Here is a 25,636-nt window from a genome sequence, read left to right on the forward strand (position 1 = left end):
TCATGTTTGGTGAAATTGATGTGTTCATAATTAATATTATGAATTTTTGAGAAGAAATTTATGTGTGACTTGGTGGAAAATGAATTTAATTCAATTTAGGTGTGAATGGAATTTGGAGTTGTGATTTATGTGTGGTTGTGGAAATTTTAATTGGTGTGAATAAATATGTTTGAGTATGCTCTGTGTTGTGTTTGAAAAAATCATTAGTGTTGAATGAGTTATAAAAATGGGGAATCTTTTAATAGCTACATTTACTTAATGATTATGGTGAAAAGAGTTAGAGTATGCTCATGCATTTCATAGTACATGGTGACCGCGATGGGGCCATGGTGATAGTGGTGACCATGATGGGCCACGGGATGATGCCATGTGAATTGTTGGTTCATCTTATCCTTGTGGGGATTATCGCGTCATGTTGATCTGTGAGAGATTGCACTCTAGAATGTGCTGGTCTGTGAGCGATTGCACTCTAGAAAATCGTGTTGGTCTGTGAGAGACTGCACACTAGTAAATTGTGCTGATCTGTGAGCGATTGCACTCTTGTATGTCGTGCTGGTCTGTGAGAGACTGCATGCTAGTAAATCATGCTGATCCGTGAGAGATTGCACCTTGGTAATTAGTACTGGTCTGTGAGAGGCTGTACAATTATGATTTACGCCCTTCGAGGAGGGTTTTGGTTTGGAATTCTGGAATCATGCATTTTGGCATATACGCATTGCATTAGAGTGTTTGGCATGCGAGTTATGTTTGTTATACTATGATGATTGTATATACATATTCGGTTGTTGTTGTGATATGTCGTAATTGCTTTGAGGTGTGAAGTTGGGTTGATTAAGTTTTGATCTAATTATGTGTTCATAATTGATTTAATGAATATTCGAAGTGTTGATTGATTCAGAGCTATTTTAGAATTGAAAATCTGCATTTTCTCTTTTGTATTCGGCTATGACAGTGCAATTTGTTAAAACTTCATTTTTCAACATTGTTTATGCATTTTTAGACATATGAAAACTCTTTCGAGGAGTATGCTAAGACGAAAGGTTCTTTTGAGCATTTGAAAATATAAGAATTTTGTTATGTGATATTTGTTAATTTCGGTTGGTGACCTTTACAATTATTGTGGAAATCTGGGCTTTGCCCTCAGATGAGAAACAAGATCATCCTACTGGTTAGTACCCTGGAGATGGGAAAGTAGTTAGTCATACCTGACCGAGGCTGTGTCAAGAGGATCTTGCGGGGCGCGTGGAGATCACCCGGGTTGTGTAGTTTTTGTAGCATGATCAGATTAGGTGGTTGTATAAGGACTAGATGTCTTTCTTTTGTGATTGTATTTATTTCATTTTAGAAGATTGTATCTATGCTTAAACTGTTTGATGTCTTTTATTTTGATGGGTCCTTGTACCATTCTTTTGATGCGACGTGGGGAATTTAAAATTCTTGGGGCAATGTTTTTGTACAGGTGTCTGTCGAGAATACTCCAGGCGTATGAGCTATGTCTAATAGGTCTCATAGCCCCGGTGTATTTTGTCGTGTAAATACTTTGGGTTTGTATTTCAAAAACTATTTCCGCTGCTTGTAAATATGGTTGGCTTTTGTCGTTATGTTACGACTTAAATATTTCATCCAAAAGTATTTTCTTTGTTTTAAAAAAAAAAATACATTCGCGCTGTCAAAAATCGGGGTGTTACAATAGTGGTATTATGACCACTCAAAAATCGATTGAACTACGACATAACAACCTCTTTAGAAACTGATAGGACTACGGTAGAAAACCGCTCTAAAAATCGAAGGGACTGCGTCATAACAACCGCTCCAAAAAACGAAAGGACTACGACATAACAACTGCTCTAAAATCAAAGAGACAATGGTACAAAACCGTTTTAAAATATCGAAGGGACGGAAAGAAAGGGGATAAATGGCTTGGAAATTAGTCGAGCATAATAGAAAAGGGAGAAAAGAGAAAGTTGAGAAATGCATCCAACTTTGGTATGTTTTTCACAATAGTTTGAAACTCATTATATAGTGATGGAATCAAACCCACATATGTTTTATATCAAATATGGGACTTTAGTATTTATAGTGTTGAAAACTACTCAAAATGTTAAAGTTTTTCAATGTGTGACTTCAAAAAAATGTGGATATTTTAGTTTTGAAATAATAGCTAAACATGATGTCACTACTGCCTTTGGAAGCATTCATGTAACTTGAAAATCCTACTCAAACGCTATTAAGTCGGCTTCAAGCGTTTTCCAGCAAGATTATATAAATTTGATGTTGAATCCATCAGGACCGGGACTTTTATTGCCATCACAACTCCACACAACTTATTTTATTTCATCCAACGAAAATGGTGCAATAAACTCAACATTGTCATCAACTGATATCTCATCAAACTTAATGCCTTCTAGCAACGGTCATTTATAATCTCTTTCTTATAGCCATCCTCAAAGAACGTTCTAACTTCTTCTTTAATTTCCATAATCTCTTCTAACCATACTGGAAATGGTGATGATATTAATGAAGTATTGTTGGAAATAATGATGACATTAATGAGAGAAAGTCCTAAATATATCCAAAAGTAAGGGACTATTGCCTATAGATTAATGAGACAATCATGATGGTAACCCAACCTAAAAGACTGGAGATCCCAAGAATTAGGTTCAATGGATAATAACAAGTCATAGTGATATGAGATGAATATGCTATATTATATATGAGAGAAGCATGATTCCTAAAGCGATACAAGAATGAGTTAATATAAACTCTTAATGAGATCAATACTCTATGTGAAGTGGAGTACCTAGCTACAACGGTACTCTTGATAGACTCACCTATGTGAATGTGGAAGTGGGGCCGCTTCCTATGGAATTTCGAGGCAGAAATCCTAGAGCGTTCACTATACAGGGATACATGTGCATGGCCATCAATGCAAGGGCTTTTGAGAATACACCCAATGAAAAGGTTTGTGTGTGGGTTTGATGTCAGAGATAGGGTTCAAGACTACGAGTCACTCTTGTTGAATCTGAATCTTACTTGTTATGCAAAGGTTCATGTCATGAGAAACCTTTGTTTATGCACGATCTTACAAAAGCGTTTGACGTTATTTCAAATACCTTCTTTTTAAATTCAAGTGGGGGATTGTTGGAAATGATGATGATATTAACTGAAGATTATTGGAAATAATGGTGATATTAATGAAAGCTAGTGTTGGTGTGAATTAAAAAAGAAGGAAGTCCCACATATAAGGGATATCACACACTAGTAGTGTTTATAAGGTGGAGGTATGGAACTAGGGTTCTGCCCCAAGGGGTACCCTAATTTTGTAAAGGAGGAAGAACACATGCAAAATTGACCACCACACTCCCACGAGCCGTTGGCTTGGGCTAAGTGGTGTATTATTTTTTAGTACATGAAAAATTAATAAATTGTTTATTAATTTAATATTAAACGAATGCTTGCATTTTTATCTCTTTTTGATACGTTAATTATGTACTTACCCTCCACCGAGTCAACATTCAATATCTGATCAAATCTTCCTTCCTGATTTCATACATTTGTGTACCCCATCAAAACCCTAATCTTTGATCTCACACATATGTTATTGTCTGGTCAAAAACCTAGGTTAAAACCCTAAGTTTTGAGTGCACATTTTTGAGGTCAAACAGTTTGGAGCACACGTTTCTGCAGTCAAAAACTTGTAGCGCACGTTCTGATGGATCGCTTGGTTTTCTCTGATCTAGTTGTGGATTTCCTCTATAAATAGAGGGTTCTCCTCTTTCTTATTCGCTTCTTCTTTTTCTTTTTAGTGGTCATAGTACTATATTACAAGTGGCAGCCATCTGACTGCCATATTGATGGTGCAATTCTAGAACGGTTTACTACGGTACAGTAGAACTCCGATACAGTGTATTTGGGTTGTTTTATCCTGGGAACTTTGTGGTTGATAGTCTTCCTTGCACAATTTGGGCAGTGTCTCGAAACGTTTTAAAGAGAGTGACCTAGTTTGCGACTCAACATAGTATGATTCTAGTTTATTTAATGAGTTTTATAAAACGCAAGGAATCATACATGAAACTATTGCACCATATTCACCTAAAATGAATGGTAAAACTGAAAGAAATGATAGAACTCTTACTGAACTAGTTGTTGCTATTATGCTTAACTCTAGTGCTGCATCTCACTATGGGGGAAAATTATTTTTACTGTTTGCTATGTTTTGAATAGAGTTCCTAAATCTAAAAACCAAACATCTCCTTATGAGATAGTGAAGAAAAGACAACCCAACTTATCTTATCTTCGAACATGGGGCTGTCTGGCTTATGTTAGAATCTCCAATCCCAAGCGAATTAAACTCGCTAGTAGAGCCTATGAATGTGTATTCATTGGGTATGCAATAAACAGTAAAGCGTATAGGTTTTATGACCAAAATGCGAAAGTGATCATACAATCAAACGATATTGACTTCTACGAAAATAAATTCACTTTCGAATCAAGAAATGGTGGAGGCAGCGAACCAAGTCACGTTCATGTGACAAGAAGCATTGAAAGTAACAAATAAGACGAACAGAAACTCGAAGAGGTTCCTGCAAGTCACGTGTAGAGCCATAAATGCTCAGGCTTTTAAGAATACACCCAATGAAAAGGTTGTATGTGGGTTTGATGTCATAAATAGAGTTCACGACTACGAGTCACGCTTGTTGAATCTAAATTTTACTTTCTATGCAAAGGTTCAAGTCAGGAGACACATTTGTTTATGCACGATCTTATAGAAGCGTTTGACGCTATTTCAAAGACCGTCTTTTTAAATTCAAGTGGGGGATTGATGGAAATGATGATGCTACTAATGGAAGATTGTTGGAAATAATGATGACATTAATGAGAATTAGTGTTTGTGTGAATTGAAAAATAACAAAGTCACAAATAGGAGAGATATCACACACTAGTAGTGTTTATAAGGTGGAGGTATGGAACTTATGTGTGCCCCAAGGGGTGCCCCAATTTTGTAAAGGAGGAAAAACACATGCAAAATTGACCACCACGCGAGTCAACATTCAACATCTGATATAGTCTTCCTTCCTGATTTCGTGCATTTGTGTGCCCGGTCAAAACCCTAATCTTTGGTCTCACGCATTTGTTATTGCCTGATCAAAAACCTAAGTAAAAAACTTAAGTTTGGAGCGCACGTTTTGATGGATCGCTTGGTTTTCTTTGATCTAGTTGCGGATTTCCTCTATAACTAGAGGGTTCTCCTCAGTTGGAAAAGTACAGCTAAAGATCTCTGCTTTTGAGGTTTTTCTCTACTTCTCCTTCTGTCTTACTCACTTCTTATTTTTCTTTTCAGTGGTCATAGTACCATATTAGGAGTGGCAGTCATCTTACTGCCATATTGAGGATGTAATTTTAGAACGATTTTCTACGGTGCAATAGAACTCCGATAAAGTGTATCTAGGTTGTTTTATCATGTGGACTTTGTGGTTGATAGTCTGTCTCGCATAATTTAAGCAGTGTCTCGAAACGTCTTAAAGAAAGCGACTTAGTCCGCGACTCAATCCAATAATATTTTCAGTGGCATAAATTGATTTTTTTTTTAATTCTTCGAAACTCAAAAAAAGAAACCATGTATCACCAACCTGCGGGGCATTCATTTGTATTCTTCTTTGGTTTGCTTTTATACATATGCATGCAATTATAAAAACTTAATTAATAGTTAATTGGATGAGATTTACCTTGACTACATTATATATATCTCTCATATTTATTTATTTACAATAAATTACAATTTATTACTGTTTTAAATCAGATTCAATTTTAAATGTTTGGATAATGATTTCACTTTTCTTCTTTTTTTTTTAAATTAAACATTTCATGTAAAGACCATACTATTCTATATGATAATAATTTTATTTATTTTTCCATTTCTATTTTGATTGTTAATGCCTTCAAAAGATTCAAATTATATTGGTTTAGCAATCAAATATTTTTAGTAAAAAAAAGGCAATCATATATTTCACCTTATTAAATGTAGTCAAATATTACATTTAGAAATCATAAATTTGGCACAATATATAGATTATGTTCATTGAACTTGAATAAATTATGTTTTTCAAAAACAAATCAACTGATTTTCGAATATAGCATAAAAAAATATATTCCACACGTTTTTTTTATAAATATATGCATGTGTATTTGCAATTTTTCTATACCAACTATTATTATTTCACGTGAACGAAATATTTGTAGTTCACGAATACGAAATAACTTCCAAATATTAAAAAAAAAATGAGATCTTGTTTTAACTATTTAAATTTAATCAAAATATTATATCATTTGTTTATGTGTATTTTTTGGTAAAATTTCTTACGAGTATTTATAACAAATATTTAGTGATATAATTTATTTTATTCATTCAAAAAAAAATTATAATAAAAAGTTTACACGTGGAAGACACGAGTCTCACTATAATGTTAACTCAATTCAAAAATCGGTCTCTCTACACTATCTACACTAAGAATAAATTAAACAATACTGCTATTATAATAATTATGATTGCATCACCGTAATTTAAACAAGTCATTGGGAATGGAACATCATGGAATCGGCCATACATCATCTACAGACCACAACACTTCAGATTACCTTACATCATCTACAGACCACAACACTTCTAAATCTAAAAAGTTTCGAAAGTTTTTAAATTTGAAAAAAATTTATTTCAAATATTTCGAAACTATCGATAATTTGAAAAAATTTATTTTGAAGGTATGAAAAATTTGAATTAACTTACTTTTTTTATTTCAAAAATTTGAAAATATTCTAAAGTTATAATAAATTCTTTAAAATTTCAAAAGTGAAGGTGAAAAAATAAGTAATAAAAAAAATTGAAGATTTTATTAAAAACAATTATATTTTCACGTTGATTTAAGGAGTAACAAATTTAGACGTGGTGCAGGATATAATACTCAACAAGTTAAACTGACCCATTTTTTATTTTAGAAAATGGGCTGCATCAGTTTATAACACAAAATGCTCTGGGCTTTTAAAATTGGTGCCCTGGAATTTTTAGAGTGGGGCTGATGAAGTGGTTTGTTGCACACTACTAACATAGTGTGACACAATTAATACATATTGAGTCCTTCAACCATGTAGGCAGAGATTGAATGACAATTTGATAGGTACCTTGTAGGCCAATTGTCCAATATCCCACTTAGAGTAAGAAATGGAATTAGTTAATGATGTGGCCTTGAATTGTAGGGAATTCGGTTGGAGAGGAGGAAATATATTGAGCAGCAATGATATTTGGTAGTAACGACCAACAAAATACAAGAATAACAAAGGTTAGGATTTCATTGAGCAATCAAACTTGAGGAGATCGTGGAAGGGGAGTGGTGGAAATAACCGATCAAAATCTTTGATTTATTTTCGTTACTTTTGCTCTCGAATTAATAATCATTGAGAATTACTTTTAGAATTATTAAGAGAGATTCTCTCTGGATAGGAGTTTTAGTGCTCTGCCTTAGAAGTCTTTGACACTGGTTTTATCATTTTCCACCAATGTAGAAGAACTCTTGAGTTCATCTTTCTCATTGAATAATATACAGTTTTATTATTCTAGTTTATGGATTAATCACAATTCGACATATATAAAGAATATATGTAAAGTTAAGGTCAAATCCATAAATAAATTAGAGATTAGCAATATCCATGGATACCTTAGATTCAACAACAAAAGTTTGACAGTATTTTCTATTACCGAGGTTTGGTATTTTATAAAGAAAAACAAATCCTCCATTCAAGTTGGAGGACTATCATACCTTCACTTTCCACCTTCCTTTTTCTCAAGCTCCTATTCCCTCTTATACTCCCAAACACACTCTAAGAAAAGTTCTCTGCTAGTGATACATACAACATAATTTTACAACTATATTTCCCACCATTTTTTTCTCACATTTTCTACAATATTTATTTGCACATGATCTTTACAAGTTCCTAAACACAAACAAATTTTACTTTTCCATTTTTTTAGAAGAATATTATCGACCCATATTCAATTGATTGTGCTCAATAAACCATTTTGTTTTCTTGATTGAAAACATTTAAAGTGAGGGGAAGGTGTCCCAGTTTAAGATAGGGAAGACCTTAAGACTCATTTACCACTTACAAAGTGATTTACATTTGTCTCCCTCCAATGACACTTGCAGGGATTAGACATTTTGCAAATAATAAAGGAAAAACTATTCATAAAAAAAAACCAGGAAAAGGAATGAGAATAAATTAATAGACCACAGACTTTGTTCATCAATTTAAAGCAATTTGGAGTTTCTTACAAGCGTTCGATCGAAGTAGACAAAAGAGTTGCATTCTTTTATACAATGGAAAAAAACCCCGGACCAACAACAACACAAATAAAAGATGGAGATTAATTAGTTCAAAGGAGAAAACATGCATATGGATCAAAAGAAATCAATATCTAAATAGTTACCGGAAGGCTTCACTCCAGGCACCTTCTTCTCAGTTGTGAGTGCCTTCATGGCCTGTCTCGGCACTTCTGGTGGAGTTGCGCAACGGATCAGAGCCCAGTTAATATTATGAAAGAATGGATGTTGTTTTATCTCAGTAGCTCCGCGTCTATAGGCAAGACGGTTCTGAGGCTCTTTTACAAGTAAACCTCTGATCAAGTCCCGTGCAGCAAAGCTGACACTAGGGGATTCTGGAAACCTTAAGGGCTGCCCGACTACATTAAATAGAGTTGCTCGATTTGCCGATCCTTTGAATGGTGTTCTACCAAATAAAAGCTCGTATAAGAATATCCCAAATGTCCACCAGTCTACAGCACTTCCATGACCTTCACCTTTGATGATTTCGGGGGCCAAGTACTCGTGTGTGCCCACGAAGGACATTGATCGAGCATTTGAGGGCTCGGCAATAAGCTCAGGGAGAGGCGTCACCTGATTGTGCACGTCGTTCTTAGGTTTCGACTTCTTTTCTTTCTTCTTGGATTTGCTTGATAGAAAACGAGGCGTGAAACATGAAGGTTGAATGCAGTTTGGCTTGATTACACACGTTGGTTCGATGCAAGCAGGTTGAATGCAGTAACCTGAGCTTTTTGTCTCCAAGCTAGAGTTTGACGACTTTACCAGAGTTGGACTAACGGCACATCTTAGAGAGAGATCAAAATCTGATAGCATTATGTGACCGTCTTCTCTCACTAAGACGTTCTCTGGTTTGAGATCTCTGTAGATGATTCCGAGCATGTGCAAGTATTCCAAAGCGAGGAGAACTTCTGCCACATAAAACCTGCAAAGTACGCATTAACGAAATGACAACATATTTTAGTTGTATTGTCTTTGATATACTTCTCAAAACATTCAACCAAAAAATAAGAAGAAAACATCTATGTCAACGTGGAAGCCTGCTAAACATGTTATTAAGAGTAATATAGAAACAACTTCATAACATATCTTGAGGCTTGCAAAAGCCATTAAAAATATTTGTATACACAAGAATTGAAGTGGAAAGCAACAAGAAAATGGCGATCTGTGAGAACACTAAGCAACATCGAAGCGTATTAAATTCATTCACAATGTCATAGTTGTGGGAAAAGGGCGGAGTAGAGAACTAAAGAAATTATTTATGAAGCAGAAAAAGAACAGTAGACCGTTCGACGAAGCATTACTGTATCAAATTTGGCACACATTCAAAAACAATTGAGAAATCTTGAGTTCTTTTCAGACAGTAAGAGGAGTGGAAAAGAATATCTTGGCTATTTAAAATTTTGAGCCAAGTTTGCTGAATATATGAGTTTTTCATGTAGCTAGAGGCATATGAAAAAAATGTTATCTCCGTCCTTTTTATAGGCCGACAATTTTCACATAAATTAAGAAAAGGTAGGTAGTGTATTTAATGCGTCTATTATGTGTTCAACTCTGACTTATCATCTTTCATCAAGACACTTAATAATATTAATTAGGAGTATACTTCAAAATAATAATAAGTGTATCTAGTAATTTGAAATGAGAAATATATTTAGAGACAAATTATTTTTTCAGAAAAGGTGCATATATATTTAGGAAAACAGAGGTAGTAAAATTTCTCATGGTCCTTGAAGCATAATTGATGATAAGTACACTGTCTGCGACAGTTCAAAATTTCATTTTCATTGAGAAGAAAAAGGAAATGCTAACCTTGCAGCATGTTCGGAAAAATACTTCCCAGGTTGTCTTTGTCGGAGCGCATGGAGATCGCCACCGGGACAAAACTCCATAACCAAGCAAGAGAAGGACTCTGTCTCAAAATGTGTATATAACGAGGGTAGAAACGGATGATCTAATGACTGCAATATCTCCCTCTCGGTCTGAGCCCTCGGAAGCTTCTTTCGATTCGCCAGTTCTGTCTTGTTCATTACTTTCATTGCAAAACAAGTCTTTGTGCTGCTTAACTCTGCTAGATATACACTTCCTATATCTCCACATCCCAATTTCTTCAACAACCTGAAATGTTTCATTTCCAATCCCCCGTCCCGAACTCGGATCGCTTGAATCGATTCCCATCTTATATCGTTTGCCTTGTGAGGTTTATACAAAGAACTGCTCAAATTACTAATGCTGCTCTCATCACTAACATCACTTCCGGTACTCCCTCTACAGATGCTGGTCTTCCTGCTCTCATTAAATTCACACGAATTAGTAACCTCTCCTCCGCTTTCGACCGACTTATCAACACTAACACATTCATTGATTCCAGTGTTGGTGAAACTTTCTTTGGCTTCTGAATAGACGGTGGTAGAATATAAACTGCTCTGAGGACTTGAGCAAAATGTAATCTCTGTGTTTGTCTGATCAACAACTCCTTTTGTTATGGAATCGTCAGATTCTAATATATCACTGGAATTGTGATTCTTGGAATCATAGATGCACAGTTTTGTTTCGATTGTGGAAATATTCTTTGCCAAACAACTTTCAAATGTTTCAGTTTGGCTCACATAGTCAGATTTACCATTAGGGTTATAATATTGCTTCTCCATTTTAGTCGATCCTTTGTAGTCCACATCGTCATCCTCGTGATATGAATCCTTCAACCTTCCATGATTTTGATGATTGGAAGAAGGCCCTTGATTTCTAGATGCTCTTACAGGTAGCTGAGACGTTGAAGGAGGATTGTGATTTATGCCAGAAACTGAACTTTTAACCTCTGATAAAGACTCAACTCTGTCGTCAACAAGTGACTCCATCAAGAAATTCTTAATTAACTGCAAAATCCAAATCAGCAAAAAAAATTACTGAGATGTACTCATTAAAAATGCTCAAAACTACCAGTTACAGAATCTCATGAAAAAAAAGTAAAAGTAACACAAATATGCCAGTTGAAAAAATATAAATGGCTGAGAAAATTTCCGAAAAATAAAATAAAAATCAAGAGACCCAATACAGATACAACCACAAGAAAACTATCGAATCGAACAGAATCCAATTGACAGAAAGCGGTTAAAAACACCAAATTAAGACAAATCAAACGCCTCTAACGGAAAAGAAAACCATTGATAAAAAGGGGGAAAAATTCAAAAAGGTTTTCAGATATCAAAGTTCCAATCTTTTACAAACTTACCAATAAACCCAGAGTCAACAAAAACAAAATAAAAACTTAAAAAAAATAACAACTCCCCTCTCCGGTTTTTTTATTCCAAAAAGTGTACTTACTTGTATCAACAGCGCAAGTTAAAGTTTTTGCTTTTACTATCCTTGAGAAGCAAAGTTCAGTTTTTTCTTTGATTATACTACAAGAACAGTAATTGAAGACCACCCCACAAAGAAAGCAGCAAAAGGGTATGCGTAGAGCAAGAAGAAACCTGATCAAAGGAACAAAACGGCAATGCAATTGCAAAGAAATAAACCTTCTTCCATCGCTAAGAAACAAGAAAAAACCACACTCCCAGAAAGTGATGTTACTTTGATTTGGCTTTCTGCAATTCTGAAGAGCCCTCAGATCCGATCGAAAAAGAGAAGGGACAAAACAAATTAAAAACTGTAATAAATAATATGTTGTTTTGTTTTAGGCTTTTTTTTCTCTCTTGATTTTGTGTTAGTTTTTGGGATGAAGGAGAGTTTGGCTTTGAGGAATGGGAATTGCAGAAAACGAAGCCAACTTCACAAGCAAAGGCAATAAAAAGAATAAAAGTGTGCAGTGAGTTTCTCTAAAAAATTCAATCTCGCCGAGTTTCATGTTTTTGTTACCGCAAAAGTATAATGCTTTTAAGTCCACAAAGTGAAGTGAAACCAAACGGGTCGTGGGTACTTTCATTCTCGACCCACGGGCACCAAACTTATTTTGTGCAAACGTTAATGTTTTTTTTTTTTTCTTTCAAATATTAAATAAATGTTAGTACTACACTCACTAATCAAGGTTTTTGAAGGAAAATGTCATACTACAATTCAATAAAAATTTATTATTTTGCTACATCATTCATTTTAATTTTTTTGTAAGAGATTATAAAATTTAGATTTTGTTCATCTAAAAATAGAGATAATAAAATAGATGGATTTGATAAATTTAGATGTCGATGGTAATAGATGGATGAAAATAATCCATTAACTGTATGATAGATTTATCGTTATCATTAAATGGATGGATTGAATTTAATTCATTAACTAATTTTTAGTTTTGTGGATTGATTGGATGGATAAATAAGTGGAGGAATTTGATGGACAATAAGTTAATAGATTGAATTGTTACCTCTAATCTAAAGTGAGAAGTTAGTATATTGAACAAGAAAGAGGTTTGAATTTTAACTCATTTCTAAAATCTAATTCATGCACTTGACTTTAATTAACTCAAGAATAATTTTGGTTGAAATAAGTTAATCTCTATAACGTTATAGATGTGTTAGTTAAAATAAAATAGTTCGGTTTATAAAACAAGTGAAATGTGATTGGTGAGCACAGATAAATATAAATAATGAATAAGAAGATCACACAAGGATGTATTTTGGTTCGCCAAAAGTGGACTACGTCTAGTTCTCTCAATCTATGAGATTTTTCACTAATGTGCTCAACACCAAAACACTTTTCCTTACACTATCTTTATTGACCACACTTTGGTCAATTACAACATTCACATTTCACTCTAGAAAAGATTTTTACAAGTACCTTTCAAACAAGAAATGATTTTTACAACACACTCAATCTAACTTAAGACATAGACTTGCATTACAAAATGATGTGTATGCTATAAGTGTTTGGAATCTAAAAACTTCTCAATTTTTGTTTGAGATTGATTAACAAAAAGAATTCAATAAGATGATCCACGAATATAGTGAGAGAGTTGGAGTATTGCTTGAGAGAAGAGGTTCACAACTTGAACTTTTTAGATGAACAAGTGTAAATAGATTGTTAATTGAAATTTTGCCTTCATCATTTGGTTGATGTTCATTTTACAGATAAAAAAGCTTAAAATATTCAGTTTAATCTGAATATTGGATAGTCTTGTCAACTATCAATTTATTTCTTTGAAGCAATCTTCTTATTTGCAATTATGTCAAGAACATTCTACTTCAACCTAAAACATTATTCCTTGATACTTGAAAGAAACACTAGCGCGAAAGTTGAATATGTCTATTGAGATAGAGTGGAGTTAGATGCATGCACATATGTCATGTCAATAGTGTTTTTTCAGTGCACTTGAGTGTTGTGTACTTACTTCCAGCTAATCAAGCTAGAGATCAAAATTGCATATCAATTTGCATGAGTTTTTTTGCAAATGGACCTTCACTATTGACTTTTTGAGGCTTGTTTACTTTTGGGTGGGTGACCCATGTGCGAATTATATCAATCCATGACAAATTTTTAGTAATTGCAAAACTAATCAATTTGTCTCTTGTCTTTAAATAAGACAATCAGAATGAGCTAGAATGTTCTATAATCATTTTGTCATCGATCTGGTTTTGACATTCCTTTGAGCAATCTTCCAAATCATTTCATACTTCATAAAAAGTGTATTCTTGTCTTGATGTGTACATGAGATAAGTCCATATTTGATGATCAAGTCAATCTTGATTGCTTGAAAAATGACCATGTGATCTTGCATGAATATGCATACTTCAACTTATCATGAATTAACACGTTTTTGATTTTCTGTCTAAATAAATACACTAAAAAATACAAGCTAGTAAGATTAGAAACATAATTAATAAATATTATTAATGTTTGATTATCTTCAAAATATTAATTTAGAGATTTTGTATTAATACATACTAAGTTTATATGTATTCTATTGCATTTTTATAGAAATTAATACACACTTTCAAAAGACAGTGATTTTACCTATTTATATTGTATTGTATTATTCGTTTAAATAACACATCAACTAGATTAAATAAGCGAGCCTTCATCTCTTGTTTCTCTGTTTTTTTTTGTCCACTCTATTATTCCTTTCTATCATGCTCTTCATATACTATTTTATTTGTTATTTTACTATTAACATTTCTACTTTTTGATTAATTGATAAAAACTAAAAAATAATAGAGTTGAGAAATTTTATTATAGAAATCAAAACCATTAAAAAAAATAGTGACAATAGAGTTGGACATGATGGATATGTTAATTTATTAGTATACCTTTAGCATTTTTTTGATACAAATTTGTTGGTTTTGCTATTTTGAGCTATTTTTATGATGATTTTGTTTTGACATTAGTTTAGTTTCTTTTACAAATAATCCTCTATTAAGTTTGAGAATTTAGTTGTTGAATTTTTAGTCTTTTTTTTAGTTTATTATTCATGTTGATATTTTATTTTGCGTTTTATTTTGTTTCAACATTTTTTTGTTGAAGATATTTTGAGTATTTTTTACTTAATTTAATCTTCAAATACACCCACAAAAATATGTACTATAAATGGCAAATAAACTTCACATTTGACACTATATCTATATTACTTACCATATTGGATACTATTTTCATTTGGAATTCAATCATGATTAATTATTTCAAAAAACAAAATCACATCAAAAAATTATTTACCCATTTATCATTCAACCAAGAAAAAAATAAAGAAATCTTAATATCGTAAAATTCAATTTAAATCACAATTAATGAAATAATCTGAATGTTCTACCTATCATTTATTATAACGCAAATAATTGTTTTTTTTACAAATCAAATTTACTTGTTGATAATTTGTATTAAATAAAATATAATATAAATGAATATGCAAATTAATTATGTTAAATATTTGAACACAATGCCAATTTTTTGAATATCCATTTCAAAATATAAAAAACTAGTATAGAATATAACAATATATATTCAATAAAAAATAATAAGTATGATAACTAAATATATCAATAGAACAATTTATTCGGAAGATACTTTATAAAAAATAACAATGTATTCCAATTCACCTATAATACGTTTAGTAATTTTGGTTTATACACAATTTTATGTATTTTAAAAATAAAAACTACAACTATTTATATTTAATTAGTCAACTCATTTTTTCAAATTATAATTTTAGTTTTATTTTATTTTTAATTTTTTTTGTAGTGCTTGTTAGGATGTTAATTTTTTGAAAATATCATAATCTTTGAAAATATTATTGTACTGTTTTTTTTTTTAAATGTATCTATATTAATATTATTTGGAATCAATATCATAAAATAATTCTTCCACGAGTTCTCCTACAATCTATTCTCTTTCCACAATCATCTTATATTGTAGTCATATATAACATAATTTATATGTACTAATATTATTTAGACCATTTTCATAAAATAATTCTTCTATATGTTCTCCTAGAAACGATTCTCTTTCCACAATCATCTAACATTAATTACATTAATATAGAACCTAAATGAAATATTATTATTTAAATTAAATAAAAAATAAGAACTAAAAGCAATCTAAATAAGGAATTTAATTGAATCAGGATAATCTAAAAAGATTTTAAATTTTAAAATTTTAATTTCAATTGATTACACCTCCATAAATAGATTTTTATTTTCTAATCCCACTTATGTCTTTGTTTTTTATATTTTTTATTTTAACGTTCATTATTGTTTTAGTCAAAATAATTATATATTTTTTATTTCGAAAATAATTCAGACACAAATAATAAAAATTTAAAAAATATATACTTACGTCTCACTCATATAAAACTTAATTGAAATAAGATAATTTTAATAAAAACTAACAAAAAAAAGTGTAAATTAAGAATTTAATGAAATTGGAATAATCCAAAAAGATTCTAAATTTAAAACCTCAATTTATTAAATCTCCATAGACAAATTTTTATTTTTTTAAACCCTTCCTCTTATGTATTTAATTTTTATAATATATAAATTTGTTAATTCGATTTTTGTTAGTCATTTTATTTTGAATTTCGAAATAATTCAAATAAAAATAATAAAAAAAATTAAAATTTTAGTTTTGAAATATTGGAATGAATCTAGAAAACAAATTTTTTTAATTCTCTAAACATATAAAAATAAAAATTAGACGCAATAATATGCATTAAATAAAATAATCAATGCAATTCTCTAAACACCCTTAAATTCTCTAACAATCTAAAAATAAAAATTAAATGTAATTATAGGTATTAAATGAAATATCTTTTATAAATTTTGATATTCATATACTTCACGCAAACAATTTCAGCCGAATTTATTCACTAATGATTATTTAATCAATAAATATTCAAAAATTCATGCAAAATAGGTAATTAAAAGTTTAAGAGAAATATATAAATATAATAATGGTCATATTCAATCCAAATTTAAGAAAACGTTCTACAAATATGTTACTATATTTGTCAACAAAAAAAAAAAGTCTAATAAAAAAAGTTCAATTTTTTTTGAATTGTTCAACTAATTGCGATTTAAAAATTCTAAAATAAAAGGTAAACAAAAATATTAAAATCTCTAAAGGAAATTATGGGTACACATATAATACGTGTATTATAATCTAAATTTTGAACAAGCAAATTCAGTAAATAAACTTCTACATTTGTCAAATTTAAGAAAACCTCTAATAACAAATTAAATTATTTTTATAAATTATTTGTTATCTTTTAAAATAATTGTACTCAAATCAATAGTATATGATGTTAATTTTTAATGTCATGTACTATTAATTATTTTTAAGAGTACATTTTTAATTTTAATTTGTACATTATTATTTTATTTTATGATGAACAAAATTTTCATAAGAATCAAAACATAAGTTACAAAATATCAAATACAATATAGGAGTAAAACAATATACCACACAAACAATAAAATTTTCAGAGATTTTAATTGCACAATTAAATTTTATTATTTTTGAAGATTTTGCATGAAATAACTTTATTATTTTATTTACTATATATATAAATAAATAATTTAGTATAAATAACATATTAAAAAAATTTATTTAAAAATCTAAATTTTCTTTTAGGGTAGTATATATAAAATATAAAAACAGGGTTGAACATTTAACAATTTAATAGAAATTACACGAAATTATTTTAAGTATTATAAATAACTAAATGATCGTTCATATATAAATTTTTTTAAGAAGTCAAATAAATATATTAAAATAAATTATCCAGAGTATAAGGCGTGTCAAGAATAATCAAATAATAAATACAAATAATTTTAAATTAAGACCACACATAATGACACATGAAATCAACTAAAAGAATTACCAGCATCCATTTTTAAGCATATTAATGAATTGCTCCACAATTGACTAAAATCATTTGCAAAATTATTAACTTTAGTTTTGATCTACTACCAAAATACCACTTTAACACATCCAAGATTGACATAAGTGGAAATAAATTTTTTCTCCAATTTTCTCTTCACATAGATTGTAAATGCATGACTCTTAATAATATTTATAGATAAAATTATTTTGCACCATAAGTACATATTTATTAAACTCAATAATAATATTACTATCACAATTAATTTTTTAATTTACATTTAAATATTTGTTTTTATATCCCGTGTCTGCAGAACACAAATTACTCATGATTGTCTATGCATCTATAAAGCGAGCAAGATAATCCATAAATTTGATAGTATAACTAGCTAAACATATACGTGATGAAATGTAAATATCTCTCTAGTCAATTCTTCTTCTATTTCTTACTTTTTCTCTGTCTTCAATTTGATGGAGATGATCCATTTGGTATCATCGGTATCAAAGAAGTAAACAAAAACTATAAAATGGCCCCTCTCATGTGTTGTTCGTGAACTCCCTCTCCATATGCCCTTTTCAACCAACAACACAAACCGGTAAAAGCAGCGTTAGGATTGCTACTATGCAACGTATGTGGGTCCTCTTCCTGTTAACAACCACGTCATTTTGGTCAATTCAGCGCAAGATCAAATTGGTGCTTCTTCTAGTTTTTATTTTGTGCATGGAGACCTATACCCTCTCTTTCCATCAATACTTGGACACAGACATTGCAAGCTGGCCACTTCGTAGTCTCATAATAATCATTTTGGAAGATGTCAATTAATGAAGATCAAAATATGATAATGAGAGGAATAATAGAAAACAATATAAAGCTTATATGACGATTCAACGATTTCTATAGCACTCAATTTTAAGCGTGTTAGATACTCTTGACCTTAGGAATATTTTTCTTATTTTATGCTCAAACTAAAAAGATAGATTTGGATGTCTAGTTGGTTATAGCTAACTTAATCGATTAAGTTAAGTAATTTAATTGATTAGCTGCAAAAGTCACATAATATGCATAACTTAATGTTATACTTGTCGACTCTAAGATTCTCGAAGGGGAGATGAGGAGAATCGTCAATTTTTTGCAGAAAAAATGTTTCTTTTAAAAAGCGATGAAAAATATTTTTATTGAAAGAAAAACATACAATGTATTCGTACAAAAAAGTGCAACAATTTTGTACTATGATTGAAACAAATTTCAATCACACTTCAAAAGAACACCACTTTAGGTAAGAAAAATAACCCTTTCTTTTTCACTTTGTGTGAAGAATTTGAATTGCCAAATACTCTCACACCCTTGAACACTCTAATGACCACTTTATCTTTCTTCAAGATTCTATCACTAAGAAAGTGTGTCAGAAAAATGTTTGTAATTTAGACTATCAGACTTAGAGATTGAAAAGATGAGGATATAATTGTTATTTAAAATGATCTATATGATGAATGACATATATCAAAGAGACATAGTTAAATGACAAAGGATACCTTAATGCATTGAAAAAGTGATTTTTAGATTGTGTCAATTGATTCACACACGTATGAATCAATCCATATGTGAATTGATGTCAAAACTTTGAAAATAACATACGTGAATCGATCTATGACTTGATGAATCAATTCATCACCTTTGTAAGGGATCTCATCAATCCATTTACACTATTATGAATCGAATCATACATTCATTCTTCACAAAAATTAAAAGTAGCAAATTGAAAAACAAGTCATAATATTGCCACAAACAACGGAAAAACATGCACTACATGCTATAAATCATAATTATCTAAAAAAAAAAAAGAACTTATTAATAAAAAAATAGAAAGGAATATGACATGAAGCATATATCGCAAAGGAAATTTCAAATGAAAAATATCATAACAAGCATCCAACAAATGGAAAGAAATGCGACACAAAGGTCAATATTAATCATAAAATACAATGTATCCAAATTAAATAATCATTACAAAATCAAAATAATGTGTGGCATAAATAAAACAGACAATGACAAACACATGTGAAAAAATAGGTACACATTTAGCATACTTACTCAAATCACTTCAACAAGAGAAAATCTAAGAAACATACGTTTATCTAAGATTTTGAGTATGATTTAACGAAATTTACGCTTTCAAAATTTTTACGTTTATTAGATCAGTATAGATGACTAAACCTTTAAATTAAGAACTTAATTAAGATTTAACGTTGTCACCCTTCATTTGTTTGAAGCATCTATTTCTTAGTTGATGCTCAGACATACCTACAAAACAATCAAACATGATATATAGGTACCCAATTTGTTGAGTACTTGTTGGTTAGTATTTGAAATTTGACCCTACAGCACCTACAGCACCTAGACCACCCATCCACTTGGTACAACATGTTTTTATATAACATTTGGAAGAAATGTGTCCCATTTTACTAAATTAAAAACAAGTATATGAGATGAATTTTGTTTTTTAGACTTGTGATAATGACTTTTAAAAAAGTTTACGTTTTAACAAAATGTTTCCCGTGATCGGAAAATTTTGCTTGATTTTCAAGTTGAGCATTTTGCTCTCAAAAAGCAACATTTTCCTTCTTTAAACAAAAACAATTTTCATAATAAGATAAATCATGTGAATATCGTACAACTTGAGTAATATGTGAATATCGCACAACTTGAGTAACTTCATGAGATTGCTTCAAAGTTTTAGTTAAATCTTTTTCTAGCTTTCGAATTTGGCTTCCTCAAATATAAATGGTCCTATTTTGTTGAGTCATTTATTTAGTAACCCTTTTTGTCTCTTCATAAAGTTCTTCAAAGGCATCATGTAATTCATCATATGTAGGCAAAAAGTCAAGTTCATCATTACTTACTTCTTCTTTTCGATGTTTATGGCAATGGTTTGCAATGTCATTGCAGTTGGAGCTATCACTGGAGTCTTCATCACTTTCTTCCCAAGTTATGTAAGCTTTTTTTTCCTTTCTTATTCCTTTTACCATTCTTCTAAACCTTCTCCATCTCCTTAATATATCCTAGATAATTAGAATTTGTGATTGAATTTTCCACACTTATAGCATGTGATGGGTGATTTGTTAGCTTCTTTTTTTACTTGTTTTCTTCAATATAGTGTAAAACTTATCATTTATATTTTATCATTTCTTTTCTCCAAAGAAATATTTTCTACCTCTTTACGAAAAGATTAATCTTCTCGTCACTTGATTCACGTTGATCTGACCCACTTTTGTCAAATTCTTCATCCTTCTTAGACTTTGAGGATGATCCAATTAGAGCTATGTTCTTCTTTTCTCTCTTTTGCTTGTTTCCTTCTTGTGCAGTGAACCTATTAAGCTCTTGTTCATTCTCTTAAAGCTTTCCAAACAAAGTTGACAAAGCAATTGTCGAAAAATTCCTTGGCCCCGAAATTGTCGCTACCTTGGGTTGTCAATCCCTGGCTAGCAATATCTCAAAACTTTGTTATGTAAATCTTCATTAGAAAATGTTTTTCCTTATGCATCTTAATGATTCAAAATGTGTGAGTTTTTTCTGCAAATCCACAATGGTTTCCCTTTACTTCATACAAAATAGTTCATACTCTTGCATGTTTTACTTCACTTGTGCCCTTATGTGCCACTTCTAGAGTGTCCTGCATTTTTTGGACAATTTTACAATGAGATACTCTATAATATTTGTCTTGTTCTAAAGTAGAGATATCATAATATTTTTACTCATCGAATCATATTGGACTTTCTTTTTACCTAAATTTGTCCAATCACTTTTTGGTTTATCGATCTCTACACTATCACAGAAAATTGTAGAAACAAAAAGATGGTTTTCAATCGCATTATAAATATCCAAATTATAAGATATGATGTAAATTTTACGCCTTGTTTCCAATAAGAGTTACCTTCACCCATAAAGAATAGAACTCTATAATAAACTCTCTTAGGTTCTGGAATCACACTAGAATCTTTGTACACTTCAAGTCCATTAGACTCACAAAACAAGAGCCCAAACTACCATTACCACTTGTTATACTTGATGGCTCTAAAATTCTAGAATGGGGTTGAATATAATGGTAAATTTTTTGTGAAAAACTATTTCTTTTGAAAAACGGTGAAAGATTTTCTTAATAAAATGAAAATGCACAATGAAAAAATAATTTAAAAACTATTTTGATGAATTCATTTAAAAAGTGTGCAACATTTTTGAACTATGATTGAAACAAAAATTAATCACAAGTCAAAAGATCTAACAATAACAAGAATAAATATCAAATATATTGCTAACTAAGATTCGAAAAAAGAAATAGAAAAATATGTTTACAATGTAATTCAAGATTGCTTAAAATTCATATGGATAGGATTTTAAACTATGCAAGATTGATTTAATATGAACATTAGACATGTTTAGAATAACATACATATGTGCACCAATCATAAAAATATCACATCATACAACTTGTTTGAGAGTTTATTCCTTACTAAACTTGATAAACTAATTATAAGATTTTGATAGTATATTTTACGACCTTAACATCACACTCCTTATACCCTAATCCCTTGGTACCAAAAAATTGAAGACAACATTCATTTCTTGAACCATTTTGCAATCTTAAATTGAAGAAACCTTTTCAATGAAGGCTGGTTGGTTTTTGTAAATTACTTGAAGTTGAAGCAACTGAATTCAGAGGCAACAAACAACAAAAGGATAAATAATTTGACACGTAGCTTTATCCTGGTTCACGATTAACTTGGCTACATCTAGTCCCCTCATTCAGAAGGCTTTAATATACTAATTCAAATACCTTGAATTACAAAGCACCTAACCCTCCAAGTCAGTCTTCCCAAACAGCCTGACAACCATAAATTGAAGAAGGAACTAATCACCTTGACCTTGCAAGCCAAGTCTTCTCCTAACAACCTGACAACCCCAGATTGAAGAAGAAACTAAACTACTATCGGGTTGGATACAAAAGATTGGAACTTGAGTAGTTGCTTCTAACAAAGCTAATAATAATAATAACTCTCACACTCTAAAAAAAGAACACTTAGAGAATATTTCTAATTTGAACAAGTGTTTTTCTCTTTGAACTCTAAGATGAATTTGTAATTTTGAGCTTGTAAGTTCTTCTATTATTTTCTGCTTTTCGATGCTTTTTTCATTCTGCCTTGAGTGTCTATTTATAGTGAAGATTTGGACTTCAATTTAGTCATTGTTTAATTCTGAATTGTATCTTGTTAATATTGAGTTTGTAAATTCTTCAAATTGATTATATTTCTATTTTGTTTAGATTGAGTTTGTAAAGTCATCAGATTGATTTTGTTTTATTTTGTTCATATTGCATTTGTAAATTCTTCAAATTGATTTTGTTCATATTTTGTTATAGAGAAATCTTCTTCAAATCTTCTTCAAATTTTGATAAAATATTCTTCAAATCTTGATCAAATTTTCTTCAAATCTTAATTAAATCTTCTTCAAATCTTGTTATAATAAGATTTAAGAAGAAAACACATCATTGTAATGAAGATTTTGTTATAATAAACAAATAAAATTCGATAGTGAAGAAATTGATTAACCACAAAATATATTTCATAAATGGAATGATAAAGTATAGGGTGAATCAAACAATGGAAAAATGAAATGTCTATAGATTCCTAAGAGTTTCTAGGACAACTTTAAGGCGGTGGTTTCCAAAGCTCTTGAGAACTCTTTATACCTTTGTTTAGAAATTTCATAAAGGCTTTTGTTTCAACTTCCAACTCACTAAAGTCATCTTTAGTCATAAAACTACTCTTGGGTTGTGTAGATGTACTAATCAAATTTTATCTGTTAGAATCTAAGATAACTAAGGTCTTCTTAGCAGACGTATTCTTAGTGAGATTTTGTTACAATAAACAAATGAAATTCGATAGTGAAGAAACTGATTAACCACAAAATATATTTCATAAAAGGAATGACAATGTATAGGGTTAATCAAATAGAGGAAAAATGAAATGCCTATAGATTCCTAAGAGTTTCTAGGACAACTTTAAGACAATGGTTTCCAAAGCTCTTGTGAACTCTTTATACCTTTGTTTAGAAATTTCATAACGGCTTTAGTTTCAACTTCCAACTCACTAAACTCTTCTTTAGTCACAAAACTACTTTTGAGTTGTGTAGATGTACTAACCAAAATTTATTTGTGAGAATCTAAGATAACTAAGGTCTTCTCAAAAGACGTATTCTCAGTGAGATGACCCAAGTACCTTTTTTTGAAATCCTAATCCCACTACAAGCTAACGTCAAAAGATAGCAGAAATATTTAAAACAATTAAGCATGCATATAACAACATGAGAGCAAATACATATATACACACATTAACTTTATAGGCACATGGCTTGACGTCTTGTTATCCTAAAAAGGGCACCACAAGAAACAAGGAAAGAAATAACACCACACATCTAGGCACAAACCATAAAAAAAATACTTATTTACCCGATGACTACACAAACATCCAAAAAGGTACTATAAACATCGTCATATCAACATTGACCAAAATACTCAACATTAACCTTTAGTCTTTCCATTATGTGTGGGTCGTGGTTTACAATTTCCATATCACTTGATATCGAGAACTCCATAATTTTCACCAAATGCATTAGTAGCGATCTTGCCACCATCCTTATGTAAGTCTATAATACAAGGTCTACAACAAACACAAACAAGCAAAGGGGCTAAGAATATCTTATTACTATAAAAATGGGAAAGATGGGTGTAAAATACATAATCGTAGGTTTAATAATACATACATCAAACAAGTTAACCATCCTCAAATATTCATCTCTCAAATTAATGTTTGACTTGTCATGAATGAATATCCATGGAGACTTAGGCCTTTATGGTAATTGCCACAATACTACTAGATAACATTTAGGCTACTCTCACCACCCTTTTGGGGCTTGAACTTTGGTCGACCCTAATTTTTTTGGAGAGATAACTCCACATTATTTCTAAGTTTCTCTTTTTCTTCACTCACTAGAAAAGGGATGATTTTGGGTCATTTTTTGACCTAGAGTCATCCATGTGCTTCTTTTTCCTCTATTTTAATCTAAATAAGTGGCCTCCGCATTGACAAGGTTTTTATTTCGTGCTTCTTTTTTCTTCATGATTTCGTTGTCTCAAATCGACGTTGTTCGATTTTCTGTCTTGGTGAGGTGTTTGTTTGATTTCCTATTTTGTAGCGGTGTTCATTTGATTTAGATTGACATATCAACTTTTACAATTACTGATTAATCAATGACTAGGTCGTCAATTTAGCAGATCTAGAGGCATAGGTATTCTAGTCACTTTGATTTTTTGTAGATATTGCGTCGTTTTATATTATTAACTTGAATGTTAAGAGTATGTTTGCAGACTCATCCTTTTATTTTTAGCGATATTGAATTTGTATTTGATGTACTCTATCGATTTGAATGAATGAATATTGTTTTCTGATTGTCCAAAAAACAATTAGGCTATTGCCCTTTGACTTCTCGTGGAATCGATATGTTATAAGTCAATCACAACAAAAATAGGCCAGAATGTCTTTACTATAGCACATCTAGGAAAGTGCAATATGAAGGTGCAAACACGAGAAGGGAGGTTGAATTGTGTTTGTCTAAGTTGGTTCTTTTAAATTATTTATTTAAGAACTAGTTTTGGTTTGGTGATTTTTATTAAAATCGAGGCAATAACAATCAAGCTTAAGTACTTAGAGGTAGCGGTAAAGTAAATAGTCCAGAAGTAAAGTGACACAAGTAGATTTGTCGTGATTCACCATCAACTTGGTAGCTACATCTAATACCTTCAATTAGAAGGATTTAACCACTAATTTAAATCTTTGAATTACACAGCACCTGACCCTATAAGTCAGTCTTCTCAAAGCAACCTACACCTACAAACTTTTTGATGGGAAACAAACAC

At 30.8% G+C, this 25,636-nt stretch overlaps 1 protein-coding gene across 2 annotated transcripts; it reads right to left on the bottom strand.

Annotated features, from left to right (window-relative positions):
• Positions 1-8,261: 8,261 nt before the first annotated feature.
• LOC101494562 (protein kinase PVPK-1-like) lies at positions 8,262-12,229 on the bottom strand. Of its 2 annotated transcripts, none has more exons than XM_004513947.4 (3): positions 11,843-12,229; positions 10,182-11,245; positions 8,262-9,294 (listed from the first exon to the last, which is right to left on the bottom strand). In XM_004513947.4, the coding sequence occupies exons 2-3, from the start codon at positions 11,225-11,227 to the stop codon at positions 8,451-8,453; spliced, it is 1,890 nt and encodes a 629-aa protein (XP_004514004.1). In that variant the 5' UTR covers positions 11,228-11,245; positions 11,843-12,229; the 3' UTR covers positions 8,262-8,450. The 2 variants fall into 2 exon arrangements, with proteins under 2 accessions (XP_004514004.1, XP_004514005.1); XM_004513948.4 differs by lacking the exon at positions 11,843-12,229 and adding an exon at positions 11,694-11,836.
• Between the last annotated feature and the right edge of the window lie 13,407 nt (positions 12,230-25,636).

Source organism: Cicer arietinum, chromosome 3, assembly GCF_000331145.2.
Source record: "Cicer arietinum cultivar CDC Frontier isolate Library 1 chromosome 3, Cicar.CDCFrontier_v2.0, whole genome shotgun sequence".
In the NCBI taxonomy this organism is placed as follows: domain Eukaryota; kingdom Viridiplantae; phylum Streptophyta; class Magnoliopsida; order Fabales; family Fabaceae; genus Cicer; species Cicer arietinum.